This window comes from Erinaceus europaeus, chromosome 3 (assembly GCF_950295315.1).
Source record: "Erinaceus europaeus chromosome 3, mEriEur2.1, whole genome shotgun sequence".
In the NCBI taxonomy this organism is placed as follows: Eukaryota; Metazoa; Chordata; class Mammalia; order Eulipotyphla; family Erinaceidae; genus Erinaceus; species Erinaceus europaeus.
In genome coordinates this window covers 83,421,867-83,441,165 of record NC_080164.1, presented here as the reverse complement: position 1 = coordinate 83,441,165, position 19,299 = coordinate 83,421,867, and the positions used below count along the sequence as shown (strand labels likewise).

At 45.5% G+C, this 19,299-nt stretch overlaps 1 protein-coding gene across 4 annotated transcripts in view; it reads right to left on the bottom strand.

The window, feature by feature from the left end:
* Nucleotides 1-6,069: 6,069 nt before the first annotated feature.
* The window catches only part of UXS1 (UDP-glucuronate decarboxylase 1), a 66,760-nt gene continuing 53,530 nt past the window's right edge, over nt 6,070-19,299 (bottom strand). For all 4 annotated transcript variants that reach the window (XM_007531934.3, XM_007531935.3, XM_060187606.1 and 1 more), the window contains 4 exons: nt 15,253-15,313; nt 13,072-13,129; nt 10,706-10,809; nt 6,070-7,050 (listed from right to left, as the gene is read on the bottom strand). In XM_007531934.3, the coding sequence (XP_007531996.1) occupies nt 6,919-7,050; nt 10,706-10,809; nt 13,072-13,129; nt 15,253-15,313 (355 nt within the window). In that variant the 3' untranslated portion in view covers nt 6,070-6,918. The remainder of the gene's footprint in view (nt 7,051-10,705; nt 10,810-13,071; nt 13,130-15,252; nt 15,314-19,299) is intronic.

The following is a 19,299-nucleotide window of genomic DNA, read 5'->3' as shown; positions in this document are numbered from 1 at the left end:
TAAAATAAAGTTAAAAAAAAAAAGATATAAGATCCTTCCTCACAGCATGTTTTATTTCTCTCCTTCCTTTCTGGAATAAGCCTCATTCTCCAAATCATGTTTCTTTCCTTTTTAAAAATTTACTTATTCACACACACACACACACACACACACACACACCCTTCAGCTGTGGTCTATACTGGTGTGTGTGTAGGGGGCCCTGAATCTGGTAGCGCAGAGCCTCAGGCATCAAAGTCTTTTGTATCACCACAATGCTATCTTCCCCAGTCTCTCCCTCCTCCTTTCTAAGTTTGTCTGCCCTAGAGTTTCCTGAATCTGTGCTCAGCATAGAAATCACAAACTTGGGGTTTTCCCCAGAAGACCATTGCACTGGTAGTTAGCTGCCTTCTAAATGGCTGCTCACAGTGAGGAGGGTGAGAATTTTAGGTCAACTCAAAGTAAGAAGCTCAAACAAACTTGGTCAGAGGCTCTTGTTCAAGTACTAACTGATTCACTCTAGCTGTAATCATCCACTGTCCCTCTTAAAAAGCAAGACACAAGTGGCTGGGTGTTGGCTTAGCCAGTAGAGTGCACATGTTACCATGTAAGAGGACCTGTGTTTCAATCCTGTCCTCACCTGGGGTATGTGTGGGGGCTTCATGAGCAGTAGAGCAATGCTGCAGGTATCTTCCTTCTCTCTTTTTTAAGAATTTTTTTTTTTTGCCTCCAGGGTCATTGCTGGGGCTCAGTGCCTGCACTCAAATCCACTGTTCCTGGAGGCTATTTTTCCCTTTTTTTGTTACCCTTGTTATTGCTGTTATTATTATTGTTGCTAGACAGGACAGAAAGAAATGGAGAGAGGAGGGAAAGACAGAGGGGGGAGAGAAAGACACTTGCAGACCTGTTTCACCAGCTGTGAAGCAACTCCCTTGCAGGTGGGGAGCTGGGGGCTTGAACCAGGATCCTTGAGCCAGTCCCTGCACTTTGCACCATGTGTACTTAACCTGCTGCACTATTGCCCAACCCCCTATCTCTGTCTCTTTATCTATTTCATCTCACCTTCTGTCAAAAGAAGAAAAAGTGGCCAACAGGAGCTGTGGTGTCTTCGTGAAGGCAGTTAACTCCGGTGGCAAGTAAGTAATAATTCAAGAAACACTGTCTTCTTCAGAGGATCACAATGACTCTCTAGGATTTTACAAATGTTTCATTTTCGTATAGAGCTGTTTAGTCAACAAAGGACAAAAAAAAAAAAATCCCAGTGGGAAAAGGTAGGGAGCAAGAGTACAAGGTCAAAAACCGGGACGTGGGCTGTGCCCTAGAACTATCACCCTCACCCATTTAAAAAAATATATATTATTTATAAAAAGGAAACACCGACAAACCATAGGATAAGAGGGGTACAATGCCACACAATTCCCACCACCAGGTGGCGTGAGTGAAGTCAGGTTGTGGGAACTGTGAGGCTGAGGTTGAGCGTGATGCAGACCGCCTGTGAAAAAATGGGTGCCTGGAGGTACAGTCACCCCATCAGTCTCTACCACCAGGGGTTGAGCAGGGGGGTCTCAATCTCCAGTATTCTGTCCCCCTGTCAGTCTCCCTGCCACACAAGGACCCCCATTCTCTAACACAATAGTTCACTTCCTTGTTCTCAAACCAGTTGGTCTGCTTACTCTAGTTACTAGAAGCCCCCTCACCACTTCCCTGTCTCCTGTTCCTTTTGACCATATATGGCCCGATTCCCACTGCTCACACAGACACACACACACACACACACACACACACACACACACACACCGTGTGCCTGCTCATAATCTCACCTCCTCATTCCCAAACTGGGACTAGGGCTAACTGCAAAGTGGGGAGCCCTGGACTAAACTGAAGCCATTTTGCCTTACACTGATAATTTAAAGACCTATTGGCTATATTGGATATGCACAAATAATACCTGGGGACAATAAAAGGAGATCCCTAGGAGAAGTACACTGTGACAACAATTAATGGTAGTGAGTATAACAAGACTAAAATGGCCTAGGAGCAGAAGCTGCTGTACCCATTTAAAGGCTTTCAGAAAAGAAGCTACTTATTACCACTACAGCCTCTCAATCAGCTCAAACTCAGACCAAAAGCCAGAAGTACTGGTGGCTTATAGTGTGAGTGACAGACTGTAGTCTTCATTTGGTTATAAAAGGCTCTACTCATGGCTGAGTGGGTAATCAGAAAAGAAGATTCTCTTTATACTTCCCAAGAAGGAAGTGGTAGGGTGGAAAAACAGGATGTGACTAGGAGAAGGGGCGCAGTGAAAAGAGAGTGCGAACCAGTGGGGATTACACGGTGGAAAACAGGATGTGACTAGGAGAGGGGGTGGAGTGGAAAAAGAGCAAGAACCAGTGGGGATTAAACCAGTGCAGGTCTCAAACAAAACAATGATTTTGTAAATAGACCACAGCGTCAAGCAATGCAGGGGAACAGAAGCAGAATTAGCCAAAGGAGAAATGTTGACCAACAGAGAGGAAAGGGGGTGCTAGAGAGGGAAGGAGACAGTGATACCTGCAATACTGCTTCACACAACTCGCAAAGCCTTCCTCCTGCAGGTGGGGACCAAGCTTGAACCTGGGTCCTTGTGCATTGTAACATGTGTGCTCAACCAGGTGCACCTCCACCTGGTCCCTTTCTCTCTCTCTCTTAATAAAAATTTTACTTTTTCTTATCTTTTATAAAAAAATAATAAATAAAAGGTTCTACTATTTACTCTCACCCACAAACACCCTGCTTCCACTTACAGACATCATGATGAGTATTAGGCTGTATAGTTAAATAGCTAATATTAGGATATATGGGTAGAAGTAAGTAAACTTTCATTAGCTAAAAGTTAGTGAACTTTCATATATGCAAAGGTTAACCAGAAGAAAGCCCTCATGGTGTGTGCTAACTTTACAGCAGAAGATTTCTTTAGGTGGGCAGCCTCCTATGATCTAGTTAGACCCATCCAAGTATGGGTTAAGAAGAAAAGCTATTAGATTTAGCTCCAGAGAAAAATGTTTATTCATACAGAAGGTCAGAACAGGGAGATGGTCAAAACACAGAGGGAACTTTCAAGGGAAAATTTAGACTACTCCTGACCAAGGAAACTTTCAAGGGTAGATTTAGACTACCCCAGACTCAGGAAACTTTCAAGGGGAGAACAGGATGCCCCAGACCTAGGGAATTTTCTAAGGAAAACATACTACTACTACTACTACTAATAATAATGTTGTTTAAGGTTATTCCTGATGTTAATGAGAACAATTATACATGATGTCATCTGTATCCTTGATGTTAATGAAAATAATCTTACATAATGTCAACTATATCTGGGCAAAAAGTGTTTAAACAATAAACCTCTGCAAACAGAGGACAGAGACACCTCTCTCCTGCACCTGAAACAGCTGATGTGTCTCTCGCTTCATTCATCTTGTCAACTCCCCCTTTCCTTCAGGGACTCTTAATTCTGGACTCTATATCCCATCTCCTCCCTTGAGAGCTTTCCTATTCTTTAACCCTCTGGAAGTAGGACCCAAGGTCAAAGTGGAATGCAAAAGGTGGAAGGTCTGGCTTCTGTAATTACTTCCCCGCTGAATATGGGCATTGACAGGTCGATCAATACTCCCAGCCTGTCTCTCTCTTTTCCTAGTGGGGCAGGATTCTGTGGAATCAGAGCTCCAGGAAACATTGGTGGGGTTGTCTGTCCAGGGAAGTCTGGTTGGCATCATGGAACCTGGTGGCTGAAAAGAGAGTTAACATATAAAGCCAAATAAATTGTTGACTAATCATGAACCTAAAGGCTGGAGTAGTTCAGTTGGAGTTGGGGTCGTCTCCATTCTGTAGATAGCTAGTAGGTATATTTTAGTTATATTCCAAAAGGCCTGTGGCTATACTAGTTTTTTTTCTTTCTCCCCCCCCCCCCCCCCCAGCCTGAAATCTGATATACAGGTGGATCCAAGTTACTGTCTGGGGAGATGATGTCATGGCTGGAAAAAGGACCAGAAAGCTGGATCTGGGAAGAGAGTAGCTCCCAAATAGGGAAAGGGGTATAAATATTGTTGACTGTAAACCCCATCAATCTGATGTGATCTGGGGCCCATATTCAGTTTAGGAGCCTATGTGACCTCTGCATCCCTGTAGATCCGACCTCACATTCTGTGGTCATCAGTAGGAACGTTCCATGCTGCCCCAATATCAGTACCCATCTTCCTCACGTGTAACATAGAGTATGTTGTCCAGCCTCTCTTCAGAGGATGGAATAGTCTCTACCGTTGTTGATCCAAGTTGAGGGCAAGGTCCTAGGGGGGGTCCACAAAGGGGTCTGTTTTGTTGTTCCTGATAGAGGTGACTGGTAACAATGGAGAGAGGGATTTGAGATCTAGACCATCATGTCTGTTTGGGAATCTCAGGACTCCCCAGCTGATGGTCAACTTCCATTTTTCTCAGAGATAAAAATAAATAGGTGGGCAGGAGTCGGGCGGTAGTGCAGCGGGTTAAGCACACATGGCGCGAAGCACAAGGACTGGCATAAGGATCCCGGTTCGAGCCCCCAGCACCCCACCTTCAGGGGAGTTACTTCACAGGCAGTGAAGCAGGTCTATCTGCAGGTGTCTATCTTTCCCTCCCCCCTCTGTCTTCCCCTCCTCTCTGTCCTACCTAACAACGAACAACATCATCAACAACAACTACAACAAGGGCAACAAAAGGGAAAATTAAAAAAAAAAAATGAATAGGTGGGCGGCTCACAAGGTAGCAGTCGATTGAGCACTGAACCCTAAAACAGGAGGTCCTGAGTTTGAGTTCCAGCATTACATGTACCAGAAAAATGCTTTGGTTCTCTCCCTTTTTCCTCTTAAAATATATATACTGAGTAGATGACATCTGGGGAGGTTGGCCAGCCCCCACTGCAGGTGTCACACTGGGTGACCCAGTGGCTCATGCCAAACGTTAGAAGGACTGGTATGAGACAATTAGTCTTTGTTTTGTTCTCAGAGAAGCCCAAGGACGGACACAATGGAACCCAGGAAAGGGTGCACAGAGACACTGATTTCAGGCTCACTTCTGGCAGCATCGATGGGCATCTGTCAAGACTGTTGAGGGAAATTCCTGCACCAAGAGATGAAGGTTCCTTCATTTGAGATCATGTGCTGTACCCCTATTCAGTCCTTGTAAAAACACTGAGGATGTGATTCCTCTGCGGCTTTGAGTGATCTATTTTCTCTCTTTTTCCCTCTAGGGTTATTGCTGGGGCTTGGTGTCTGTACTACTAATTCACTGCTCCTGTGGCGATTTTTCCCATTTTATTAGAAAAGACAAAGAAAAATTGAGAGGGAAGGGTGAGAGGGAGAGAAAAAGACAGACATCTGCAGACCTGCTTCACTGCTTGTGAAGCATCTCCCCTGCAGGTAGGGAGCTGAGGCTTGAACCTTGATCTTTGTGTGGGTCCTCATGCTTAGTACTATGTACGCTTAACCAGGTGGGCCACTGCCAGGCTCCTGCCCCCTCTATTTTCTCTCTCAAAACTAACAGTGTATATACATGGGTGGGAGAAAGCAAGAGTAGATACTGGAAGACATGTTTGAGCCAAAAGGAATCTGTCACCTACCCCACAGACACAGAGCAACAAACCAAGGCTCTAGGCCTTCTGTGATGCTACCACGGAAGAAGCTGGAATATGTCTCTCTCTTTCCTCTATCAAAGAAAAAATAAATCTCTAAGAAGATAACCTCAGGGTGATTCTGGAGAAGTGGCAAATGGAGTTTAAACTGGTTACAGATACGATTGTCCTGCACAACCCTTCTGTCCCATGCATTGATCCCTTGATGATGGCTAGAGGTTTTGTCACCATCACATAGAGTCAATTTATTTGGAAAATGTGTCACTTTAACTTACCATTTGCTATGTGAGGAGGAAAGCTCTCTGGAGGGAAGTCTTTGCTCAATGTGCCGTGCAGTTATTTTGCCAGAGCAGGACACATAGCGCTTCTGATTCTGGGCAAGACCCAAGACTCTTCCTTGATGGCAGCTGATGTTAACCCCAGACAGCAGCTACTGTGGCCCCTCAAATAACACATGATACCAACAGATTTTTTTTTCAGGATTTCCTTTTATATTAAAATTCTCTGACATTTTTCTTACCAATCCAATCCAACAGTGCACTGATCAGGTCAGCCTTTGGAAGTGACAGTGAGTTTCCATATTTGATCAAAATAGAGTGACTCACCACTGTTAACCAGGAATCTGTTAACTCTGCTGTCCTCCCTCTATACTCCCCGCCGCCCCCCCCAAAATGCAGCAAAACACAGTAGTGATTTCAAATCGCCTCCATCATGATGATCAGCGGAAATCATTCAAAGTCGAGTTTGCAGCTCAGACTAAACCTTGAGAAAAACCCATGTTAAAAGAAACATAAAGCTCTCTCACGCAGAATGTTTTCATCCACCTGCCTGACAACACTGCTGGGCGTGGGTTTAGTCTCCTTTATGCATAGTCTAATGTCTCCTTTATAAGTACCCATTTTTTATAAATAAAACCGGCCTTTTTCCGCCTTGTTTAATGTTCCTTTTTTTTTTCAGCTTCACAAAGAAACCAGTAAATAAAACTGTCAGCGACAGTCACGATAAGCTCTCACAGCAAAGGTAAAAAACGTGGAAGTACGCAGAGCTGCGGCGACACCACTTTTACGTAAAAAGACAGGTTTAAAAAGTGCAAGGCAAAAATTCTGCAGTTTTTTTTTTTCTTTTCTGAGGGAAGTTTTTAGGCACATCCATTTCTTTAAAGCAAGCTTCAGAATGAGATTCCAGTTGGTTCTTCATAACACCTTTTTGAAAGTCTTTAAAAAAAAAATTTTTTTTAAAGGAAAAAAAAATACATCCTATCAAGTGTGCAACAGGAGTCTCCCGTCCCGGAAGTGAGGTTGTCAGTTATGGCGTGTCCGGCCTTTTTTTATTCGTGCAGGCTTGGGTTTGGGGATGTATTGGTTATTTGCCTGGTATTCAAGTTCTTTGCGGAAGTAGTGGATGGCTTTGTTCAAACCTTCTTCCAGTGGGACCTGTTCAGAGAGAAAAGTTGGACTGAGAAAGGCCTCTGAGGAAATAGACAAAAGCACCAATGTGCACTCACAGTGCCACCTGTGGGTCATGATGATATCTGAAGTGACTAGGACAATTCTCTGTGAGGGCACCCTGAAGCTGACTGACTCATCTTTCCATGTGACCAGTGGGAATGGGTCCAATATGGAGGAACTCATGCCAAGAGGCTGACAGTCATCTTCCCAATTCACAATCGTGCCAGCTTCCCTGGCCAGCAGGTGACCCTAAAAGCATGAGACATAGCAGAGAAGGATGGCATGACTGACTGCATGTAGACACCAGCCTCACAAACATCCCGTTTGCCGAAGTCAGGTAAAAAGAATGAGCAATAGAGGTTCCTGCTGCCATCCAGTGACCTCCTTCCTCATCAGACCAAGGATAATAGAGGCTTGAATACCTGGTCCATGTTATTTGCCATGGACTTTAGTGTATCTGCCCCCTGCCTGAGACCCTTTCAAAAGCCTAAAAGAACCCCTACTCAAGGGTTTTGGCTACTATGGCCACTGGCCATATTCTTACTCTCTGGTTACCACAGGGTTCTTTTGAAAAAGTCAACATGTTCTTTCTGTATTTGAGACTCGAGGGCCTCTTTGTTTTCCTGCCCTGTGTTATCTTGACAAATCCCCCTTTGCACTTTCACCCTCACTAGCTTACAGGGCTCAGTCAGAGGCATCCATGACACCACCATGGAAAGCAACCTAACTCTGGAGTGGCCCCACGGTGATCAAAACAAAGAAATAAAATTCAGGGGCCAGTACACCTAGTAGAGTACCATGCATGATGACCTTGGCTTAAGCTCCCGATTCCCCACCTGCAGGGGGAATATCTTTATCACAAGTGGAAGAGCAGTGCCACAGGTGTCTCTCCTTCTGTCTTTCTTCCTCTCTCTGTTGCTCATCCTTTGTCAAAAAACAGAAAAAGTCAAAACATGGGAGTCGGGTGGTAGCGCAGTGGGTTAAGCACGTGTGGTGCAAAGTGCAAGCACCGGTGTAAGGATCCTGGTTCGAGCCCCCGGCTTCCCACCTGCAGGGGAGTCACTTCACAAGCAGTGAAGCAGGTCTGCAGGTGCCTGTCTTTCTCTCCCCCTTTGTCTTCCCCTCCTCTCTCCATTTCTCTCTGTCCTATCCAACAATGATGACATCAATAACAACAACAATAAAACAACAAGGGCAACAAAAGGGAATAAATAAATATTAAAAAAATCTAAATAAAAAAAGTCAAAATATAAGAGATTAAGTGTACCACTAAAGAGCAAAAGCTGGACTTAGAGAAGCAAAGCCAAGAGGCATGGCTGCTGGGGGTGGGGGAAGGATATGCCTATGCCTATTGTAGCAAAGGACTCACAGTCAAAACCTACTGAACCACACACATCTTTGAAACATTAATTGCCTGGGTTATTATTAAGACTAAAATGATTGTTTTTTTTTTAAATCTTTATTTATTTGATAGAGACAGCCTGAACTTGAGAGGAAGGGAAGGACAGAGAGAGGGAGAGACAGAGAGACACCTGCAGCACTGCTTCACCACTTACGAAGTTTCCCCCCTACAGGTGGGGACCAGGGACTCGAATCCAGGTCCTTGTGCACTGTAACATGTGCACTCAACCAGGTGAGCCACCACCCAGCCCCAACAATTGTATTTTTAACTAGACCACTGATCTGCTCTGGCTTACATAGGGTGACAGAGAGAGGTGCCAGGGATAGAACTTGGGACCTCAGAGCCTCAGGCTACAAAGTGTGTTGGGTAACTGCTATACTGTCTGGCAACTATACCTCAAATGTAGAAACTGAAAGCATAGAGGTGGGATGAGACTGAGATTACTGGGGCTAAAAGTGCTTTGGGACCAAATGTTTCCAAAATGTCTTAGGGATGAAAATTACTTGTAGGAAGCATAACCAGTGACAGATACATCACATTCTAAGAATGGTAGATGATTACACATTGAAACTCTAGACACTAAGATCCCCATGTATATGACACCTTACACATATAAAAACAATAGTTAATGCATAGTAAGTATGTCTTTAACTTTTTCCCCCTCAAAATATTTCATGGAAAATAAAGGTCTGCTGACAAAAGAACCAAAGTCGTTAAAAAATTAGGACTGGGGCTGGGTGGTGGCACATTCACTACAGCAGATATGTAACCCTGTGTGAGGACTTGGGTTCAAGCTCCTGACCCTCATCTGCAGGGCTTCACGAGTGGCGAAGCAGTACTCCAGGTGTCTTGTCTTTCTCCATCTCTATCTCCTCCTCCACTGCCAGTTTCTATTGGGAAAAAAAGGGGGGGGGGGATGGGTGGGTGTGGGAGGAATGGCCTCCAGGGGTGGTGGACTCATTGTGCAGGCACACGGCACCAGCGATAACCCTAGTGGCAAGAAAACAATTTTTAAAAAAGATTTTATTTATTTATTAATGAGAAAGATAGGAGAGAGAGAGAGAGAGACTGAGAACACCAGACATCATTCTGGTACATGTGCTGCCGCGGACTGAACTCAGAACCTCATTCTTGAGAGTTCGATGCTTTATCCACTGCGCCACCTCCCAGACCACGAAAAACAATTTTTTAAAAAAGATCTACATGTGCTGTAATTTTATTTATACTTCTGGGATTTTATATATTAGCTTTTGTGAAGTCTGACCACGATAATATCTTTAATTCATCAACAAGCTTCTGTGGCCATGAGAGAGGTCACAGAATAAAGAAGGAATGGCACACTCAATTCTCCCCTCTAGCAGTTCAACATTCCATCATTAGGTCCCAGCTAGTTGCTTAGCTCTCTGAAGAATAGCCAGGACTGTAGGCATTCAGGATACCACCCCTGAACGGTTCCTTTGTACACTGATTACTTTAAGAAATATCAGATGCAGGAAGAGGCTTTCTCTGAATTCTCCTGACCTGTCTACAGACAGAGCCCCCACAAAGGAACTTAAACTCTTGGCACAAGCTATCTTATCTCCCAATGATTTTTCCTAAAAACCATTTATTCTGCCCTAAGCAGCTTATATTCTCTTCCTAAAAAGATGGGTTCTTCATCCTGAGTTCTAAAACCGCCTGAGTTATTTTTCTGTGGCTTGTTCCAATGTATCTATGTCAGTAAAATTGTTTCTTCCTGGTAGTCTATCTTTTGTTTCTGGTGTCTTAGCTAAGGATGTTGAAGGAGAGAGAATTCTTTTTCCTTCCAAGGAGAGAGAATTTGTTTTCCTTCCCAATGTTCACAACTCTGTTTATTTGTAGCAGAAAGACTAGTTTCTGCTGTGCCCTTTTTATTTGTCTATGGCCAGATGGGGAGTGAGTCACAGCTCCAGGGTTACAACTAGGATGGTCATGTATTTATTAAGCACCTACTGTGTAACAGTCTGCAGAGGCTGCTGGACTACTCCTGCAAGAGCAGGATGTGATGAAATAAAAAACTCATGGTACTTGACACTGTACAACTGCCTGGGCAAAACTACATCTGGTTTACCCAGGTGCCCACCCCGCCATCCCCCCCACCCTGCCTGGTGCTATGTGCTGGGTGCTGGAGGACCCAATGGCAGTCAGAGCCACAAGGCCACGACTGGGGAGATAAAGCCCCTCCTTCCCTGACAGGCTGAGTGACTCCCCCCTACTTACCACAGGCTCCCACCCCAACATCAGCTTCGCTTTTTTGATGTCTGGTTTTCTTTTTTGTGGGTCATCCTGGGCTTCTGAGAGATACTGAATTTCACTTCCACTACCTGAGTTGTTAAAAAAAAAGAGGTAAGAGAAAAGCAAAACTTCCTTGAGATGTGCCATTCTGCTAAACACATCAAAGTAAACTCCTATCTGCTAGAGAATAAAGAAACTGCTTCCATGATATGCCTTTCATGTCAGTGTCACCTGACTACTCTGCCTCAGGGAGCTGAGCTACCCAGAGTGAAATGACAGGGCCAACTCCTCCGCGACACAGTAGCAGTGCCTATTAAGCAAGACTCCACAGGAAGGAAGAGTGGTGCTCTGCTGTGGAAACAAAACTATGGCCCTCCAAGCTGAGGAGTCTAAATCTGAAGGAAGAAGTAGACAGAGTGGCCTTGACACCGGCGATGGTGGAGAAGTTTCCAGTCTGAAAGCAGATCTACATTCATCCCCCTTACTAGACCCAGTTGAAAAGGTATCTTAGTTTAACATATAATAAACAGTGATTGGCCTGTGAGTGGGGTGGGTGGTGCAGTGGATAAAGCCCTGGACTCTCGGGTATGAAGTCCAGAGTTCGATCCCCATGACCATGTATGCCAGAGGAATGCTCTGATTCTCACAACAAAAATGAGTAAATCTTTTTTTTTTTTTCAAACCATATCAAAGTAGGTTGGGGTAAGAACAGTGATACCAAAAACCCTGAAGTAGTGCTATGTATGTCTTTGTTTTATTAACATTAATGCCTGTGTTTGAGCATCACTGATATAAGGATTTGTTAATAAGTGCAGTACAAGATGACATTACTGGGGCCAAGCGTTGGTGCACCAGGTTAAGCACTAAGCCTAAGGACCCGAGTTTGAGCCCTGGGGGAGCCCAGGGCTTCACAAGCGGTGAAACAGCTTTGCAGGTGTCTTTTCTCTCTCTCCCGTTCTAGCTCCTCCTTCTATCTCAATTTCTCTGTCCTATCCAATAACAAGAAAAAAGGAAAAAAGGGCTGGAAGCACGGGGTGGCCCACCCCATCATGTCTGTCTCCCAGGTATGAACCTGCATTTGGACAAGACCCGAAGGCCATGGATCCACGTGCACAGTTGCGGCGCCCCATCAAAGTTCACCAGGGATCCTGACAGGGTCATCTCCTCTGGACCTGCATTCAGACTTCAAGGAAGCTGGGCAGGAGGACGAGAATGGGTCGACACATTCTCCCCCCATTATTGTTACAAATAATTATACTGTCACAATTGATTAATAATGCTTTGGCAGTGCCTGGTGGGAATGGAGAGTCAGAAGCACCCCCTCTCCCTTACACAGGGGCATATTTGAAAGTTACATTATGAATGTGGGGAAGGTTGGGGTCAACATAGACGGACAAAAGAAGTCATGTTATTACCTGCCCCTCAAAGAAAGAATGCAGAGATTGAGGCCTCCCTGGTATAAGTTGACGTATTGAAACAAAGAAAGATTAATAGTTAAACTGTACCAGACCTAGATGAGCAGTGGTCCACGATTAGGCAAAGATCTGTATGCCCCCCATAGAAGATTAATGGTAGAGATAGCCCTCAGCAAAAGTCTGAAACAATTCTGGGTATGACCTCCCCTGAGAACAGGACGATACTAAGCACTGTACCATTCTTTACAGTTATAGGGGAGTAACATGCAGCCTGCCAAAGCCACAAGACTAAGCTGGTTGTTTAGGCAACCTGAAAAAAGTATAAAAGCTAATGCAGTTTCACTATTAAAATGAGTCCAGATTCACCCTCCAACAGAGTGTGGTGTCTATCTGTTCTCCCTCGCACTGACTCCTGACCCACCGGGGAGGTTGCCTTCGAGACCCCTGACCCTCCTGCTTCTCATCCACTGTGGTGGTCCGCGGCACACAGTGAAGCTTGAGAAGGGCTGACTCAAGTGGGCCACAGTGAACTTCCAGGCCACACTGTATCTGTGTGACCATGAATGACCATGGACCACTCAACCCTTTTATTTGCCCAAGATCCTCTGGTGACAGCTGGCCTTGACCCAGTTTTTCTTCTGAGGGAGTAACTGATAATCTGTAGGTCTGGCTTCACTCTCCTGCCCAAGCCAGTCCCTGTCCTTCTGCCTGTGGTCTCCAGCAGGGTTGCATGACAGCAGACCTGTTGGCTCAGGGTTTCTTCCACAAGGCTTGTCATTGGCCAGATGCTGTTGACTGTGCAACCCCACAGTAGCCTCCCTCCTGGGAGAGATGTTATAGAGGGGTGTTCAGTACAGATCTCCCAGTCAAGGTGTTAGTTAACAGACAGCATGAGTGAAGCGGGTTTTTCCCAGAGAAAGTGTCCATTTGACTTACCCACAAGACTTTTAATCAACTGAGCAAATTCGAGGATAGTGTGTTCTTCTGGGTTCCCCTGTGGAAGACATGGTTCCTGGTTATAGGTGTTACGAAAGCAGCGGCCACCACCCCCAGACCACATGCATGTCTGTGTCTGCAGAGGAGTCTGCAGGCCGACTCTGCTGCCCCCAGATACAGGGGTCCCTGCTGTTCACGGCTCGTGGGGGCTGACAGCTCAGTTATACAGGTTCCCCCCATCATGAGCAAGCATGGGGTCCATCGCTGATAGGCTAGTTTCTGGGCCTAGGCAGGCGACAGCTAGTGTTTAATAAGGAAGACTTTTTATTTATTTTTTTTACTTTATTTATTTATTTTTGCCTCCAGAATTATCACTGGGTGAATCCCAGTGCCTGCACTATGAATCCACTGCTCCTGGAGGCCATTTTCCCCCATTTTCTTGCCTTTGTTGTTGTTATTGTTGCCATTGTTGTTGTTGGATAGGGCAGAGAGAAATCAAAAGGGGAAGACAGAGAGGGGAAAAATAGACACCTGCAGACCTGATTTACCACTTGTAAAATGACTCCCTGCAGGTGGGGAACCGGGGGGCTCAAACTGGGATCCCTGCTCCAGTCCTTGCACTTTGCACCATGTGCGCTTAACCCACTGCACTACTGCCTGGCCCCCAAGGAAGAACTTTTGAGCTTTCGCAGATCACCAAACTAACACTCTTGGAAGGTTCATCTCAAACAGGGACGTTTGACGTGGGCAGCAGGGGAAGCTGTGACTCTCTAACTCTGTCCTCTCTCTGGATTGTCTCTGCAGTGAACCCCTTTAAGATTAAGGGTGTCCACCCATGAACACACACGACCACCATGAAAGGTTTCAGGATGATTTTGGTAATCTAACATCACTGCAGCTGCAGTGCTGTTTTGTGTTAAGACTTGGGTTTCAAAAAATTAGCTCTGAGATGATGCACTCCCTTCTGGGTGAACTATCTTCATAATTCAAGCACCGGAGGACCCACACAACCCCTACCAAAGTGGCAACAGGCAGAGTATGGATTCTGTGATAAAGGTCTGGGTGAGCTACAGCAATGACTCCATGTGGTTCTTAATATGAGCTCACTTCTTAGGGGGCATTCAGGTAAAGAATATCACCCCCCCCCCTTTTTACAAATCTATTCTGGATAGAGACAGGAATTGAATGGGAACAGGGAGGCAGAGGAGAGGGAGAGAGAGAGAGAAGAGAGAGAGAGAGACACCTGCAGCACTGCTTCACACTTGTATAGCTTCACACACCTCTGCAGTTGGGGATGTGGGGGCTGGAACCTGGGTTCTTGTACACTATAACAAGTGGGGGATATGTGACATGACACTGTCAGGCCCCTATCCTCTGATCTCCCCCATCCCCCTGTGGCACACATCACAGCAGCCCCTGTTGTGCTTCTCTTCACAGCCCAACTACTCTTATCTGTCATGTCTCCTCATCCTAGACATAAGAAACACCAAAACGCATGGCAAGTGTGATCCAGGAAGTGGTCCAGTGGATAGAGCATTAGGCTCTCAGCTATGAGGTCTAGAGTCCAGTCCCCGGTATTGTGAGTGCCAGAATGAAGCTATGCTGTCTCCTCCTCTGAGGGCACACTCTCCTCAGCTCCCATTAATAAGTAAATCTTAAAGAATACCTATATTTTAAATCATGGCAACTGTATGACCTACATACTCTTCATGTCTAGCCTACTAGTTTAGTGTGACACCAGCCAGGCAACAAACACACTATTTATTAAAAAGAAAATAACATGGAGCAAAAACAAACAAACAAACACCCCTCAGGTTTAGGGCAGCATGGCTGTGCAAAAAGCCAGCAAGGTAGCACTCAGAATAAACCAGCCCTGGCTTTTTACTTCTTTGTATATTTTCACTCTTTTCCTTTTTTTTTTTTTTTTTTTAAACCAGACTGCTCAGTGGTGGTGGTCTGTGTGTGGGGGGAATTGAACCTAGGACTTTAGCTTCAGGCATAACAGTCTCTTTGTATAACCATTATGCTACCTACACCCCCCCCCTTACATTCTTTTCTTCTCCCATTCACCAAGCAACAAACACATACATCCTTCCTTATGATGTCAGAAAAATATAGCCGACCCATGGTTGTATCAAGGAGGGATCCACTATGATATGCCTAGGAGGAGGCCACACTCACCAGATTGACAGGGCTGCTGACGTTGCTGTTCATGAGTGCCACCAGGCCATTCACGAGGTCACTAGGGAGAAGGGGAGGTCAGGTCAGGGGCTGGAGCCCAAAGGCCCCATGCCGGGCATCACACACAGACACACAAGGGGGGGGGAAACCCCAAGCCCAGATGGAAAACTGGATATCAGAATGAGAGCCTGCTGAGAAGACGGTTCTGGAACGCAGAGGTGCTCATGGAGGAAATGGCATGATGTCTGGGAACTGTGCTCAGTGGGTGGGATGGAAATGGTGACACAGGATGGAAGCTGTGTGACGGGTCAGGTTTTCAACTTGTGAACATATCTCAAGGCCTTTTCACAAATAAATTGTAAAATGGCGGATATGAGAAATTAAGATAGGTGTACCTCTCCCCCTCACCTCCCCCACCAAAAAACAAACAAAAACAAAAACAGCACATATAAGCTTCTGCTGAATGTTCACGTTTACTGGGAACCCAGGTCCGTAAGTAAACAGACGATGTGCAAAAAATACAATCCACAAGATGAGAGAATCCCAGTATGTTATTCCCATACTGGCAAATCACAGATTAATCTGAACAATACTGAGTGTTGACATATATTGGGCCCCTGCTCCCTGCCATTCAACCAACTCCCCCCATCCCACCCCAACAACTCTTGTGAGACCACTAAGCTACTGGAATGTTCCAAATGGATTGTGATTGACAGGGCCATGGAGGTGAAGAAAAGTAAGCAAAGTTCCGCTTACCAAGGTTTGGCTCTTATGTTCTGAAGCTCTAAAGTGTAGCTCTGTTAAAAAAAAGTGACTTGGTAAAAATGGCACCTCATTGCCATCTCCAAGCACTCGCTCTAAGTCTGTTCTCATCAGCAGCTGTGTCTCTCAGCTGACTTAAAATTCTTTTCTTTTTCCTCCTGTGATCCAAATGAGCCTATTCTGGGACTTCTCCCTCCTCTATCAGTGCCACAAAGAGCAGGTCACTACGGCAAACTTCCAAAAGAAAGTCTTAAGTGTTTGTTCCTTTTGTTCTCTTTAAATATTGTGTGTGTGTGTGGAGGGGGACGGGTTAATAAACAATTTTCCTAACAATTTTTGTTTGTTTAAATATATAGGCAGGGGGGGGAGAGGGAGAGGGAGAGAGAGAGAGAGAGGGAGAGAGGGAGGGAGAGAGAGGCCATAGCATCAAAGTTTCCTTCAGTGCAGTGGGATCAAACTCAGGTCATGCACATAGCAAAGCAGCACACTATCCAAACAAGCCATTTCACCCACCCAGTAACTGTTTTTTTTTTTTTTTTCCCTCCAGGGTTATTGCTGGGCTCGGTGCCTGCACCATGAATCCACCACTCCTGGAGGCCATTTTTCCCCTCTTTTTGTTGCCCTTGTTGTTGTAGTGTTGGTATGCTTCTAATTCTGCTTCTAAAAACCCCTTCTGTTTCATTTGGTTTAATCCCCCATGCTTAACACTGTCTTCTATTTACATAACCACTATTCTATTTACATAACCACTGCAGGGCATTGGTTCAATCCCCACTGGTTCATGATGTCTTTTTGCTCCGCCCCATCTCCTAGTACACCCTGATTTGCACCAGTCACTTTTCACTCCACCCTTTCTATGTCACATCCTGTTTACACCCTACTTGGCAAGTATATTAGTTTAGTTTAGTTTAGCTTGGCTTAGATTGTGCTGCGTTCTGCATGAATAAAGAGATACTACGTACAGCTCAACCATGATTCCCTGGTCGTCTGTCTGTCGTCAGTGAAGCTCAGCTCGGCGTTGTAGCCTTGTTGTGGTTATTATTACTATTGCCATTGTTGATGTTGTTCGTTGTTGGATAGGACAGAGAGAAATGGAGAGAGGAGGGGAAGACAGAGAGAGGGAGAGAAAGATAGACACCTGCAGACTTGCTTCACCACCTGTGAAGGGACTCCCCTGCAGGTGGGGAGCCTGGGGCTCCAACCGGGATCCTTACCAGTCCATGCGCTTTGCGCCACATGTGCTTAACCTACTGCGCCACGGCCTGACCCTGTTTTTTTTTTTGCCTCCAGGGGCTGGTGTATGCACTATGAATCCATTGCTCCTAGAGGCCATTTTTCCCATTTTGTTGCTCTTGTTACCCTGGTTGTTGTCATTATTGCTGTCATTGTCGTTGGGTAGGCAAGAGAGAAATCGAGAGAGGAGAAGAAGACAGAGAGGGGAAAAGAAAGACAGACACCTGCAGACCTGCTTCACTGCCCATGAAGGGACCCTCCTGCAGGTGGGGAGCCGGGGGCTCAAACCAGGATCCTTGAGAGCTTGTTTGGAGGCTCTAGCAGGGGAACGCAGCTACTTGTATACACTCGACTGAAGACGGGTCCGTCTCTATTCGGGGAAGGCCATCCTATTTGTGCACAGCTTCAGGAAGGATGCACATGGAGCAGTGAGGGAGGAAGGGGACACCCGCCTAGCCAGCCAGATCAGCCGAATCAACCCTGGCGATCAGTGGGGTGACAGATGTCGCAGCCAGATCACCCTCACATCCAAACCAGAATTCTCATGTTGGTCCTTGTACTTCTTACCATGTGCACTTAATCCGCTGTGCTACCACCTGACTCCCCATACCTGGGTATTTTATATGAATGTTTCTAAAGTCCCTGTTAGTCTTACAGATCAAGTACAAATGGAAACAACTACTGGCTTGGTATGGCCTCTCTTGCTTAAAAAACTGGCTACAGGTCACTCCTCTGGCAGTAACACAACACACCCTCTCTCTGGGGGTGCCTCTGTTTTCATTCAAGGACACTCAAAGCTGTCCTTGGGTAGCATCTATAGTCCTATTTCACCCAGAAACAGTGGATATAGGCCCACATTAATTTGCAGAAGGACTGACTTTATGCAGTGTTCCTCACAGGTGTGGGGAAGGAGCATGGTTTTTAAACAATAAACAGGCAACTTTCAAGGTCAAAATTGCGTAGCCCAGTCCTTTACCTGCAAGCTCTTAGAAAGTGTCATTTTGACCAAGTGACTTTTAAAAGAGACCCACCATATCTTTACCAGGTGGATGAAGGTATAACCAGATGGTAAGGCCAAGCCACGAAGTCAATCCCTGTGTATGACCACCTAGACTGGAGGCCCCATGAATGCTGTCTGAGGACAGTCAGGGTCTCTAGAGAGGTTATTTCACCACAGATTCTGCACTGTGCCCTGTCAGTGCTGAAGTAAGAGATTCTTGGCCTCTAAAACAAACAAACAAACAAACAAACAAATATGCTTGAGAGTAGGAGGTCCTGAGTTTGACTCCCCAGCATCAGATGTGCTAGAATGATGATCTGGTTCTCTCTCCCTTCTCCTGTTGCATATTTAAATCTAAAAATTTAAATATTCAAATATTCACCACACACACACACACACACACACACACACACACACACACACACACACACACACACACACACACACACACGATTATCAATAACATTTCTGGTCAAATCATTTAAGTCCCTTTTACAAGCTACCTTCTTGCACCTGAAAGAGTGTGTGTGTGTGTGTGTGTGTGTGTGTGTGTGTGTATGTGTGTGTGTGTGTGTGTGAGCTGTGCCTGGCAAAGGTTCAGGCTGGGCAGGCAGGCATCTGTGATAAACCACTGAATTTTAAAAATATTTTCATCGCAGCCCGTCCCCTGCTGCATTGAAGGAAGCTTTTAGAACTGTGGTCTTTCCCTCTCTTTTCTGTCTCTTTCTCTATCTGAAAAAAAAGTCAGCTCGCAGAAGCCCATGAGATGACCAAGTGAGTGTGTGTGTGTGTGTGTGCGTGCGTATAACTGAACACCAACAGAAACTGTATCTAAAAGTTATTTTAAGTGCTTTTTGCACTGGGTGCCTCTGAGACAATAAAGATAAGCAGAAGAATGGGCTGGAGCTGATTCCCTTTCACAGCACTGCCTCACTGATGCTTCAGGTGATGTCTGAGTTGGGAGACAGTGAGGCAGGTGGAATTCAATGCACTCAGACAGCAAGACTCCCTCAAGCAAGTGTGCACACTGAGTGGTGAATGAAGGAGGGTGG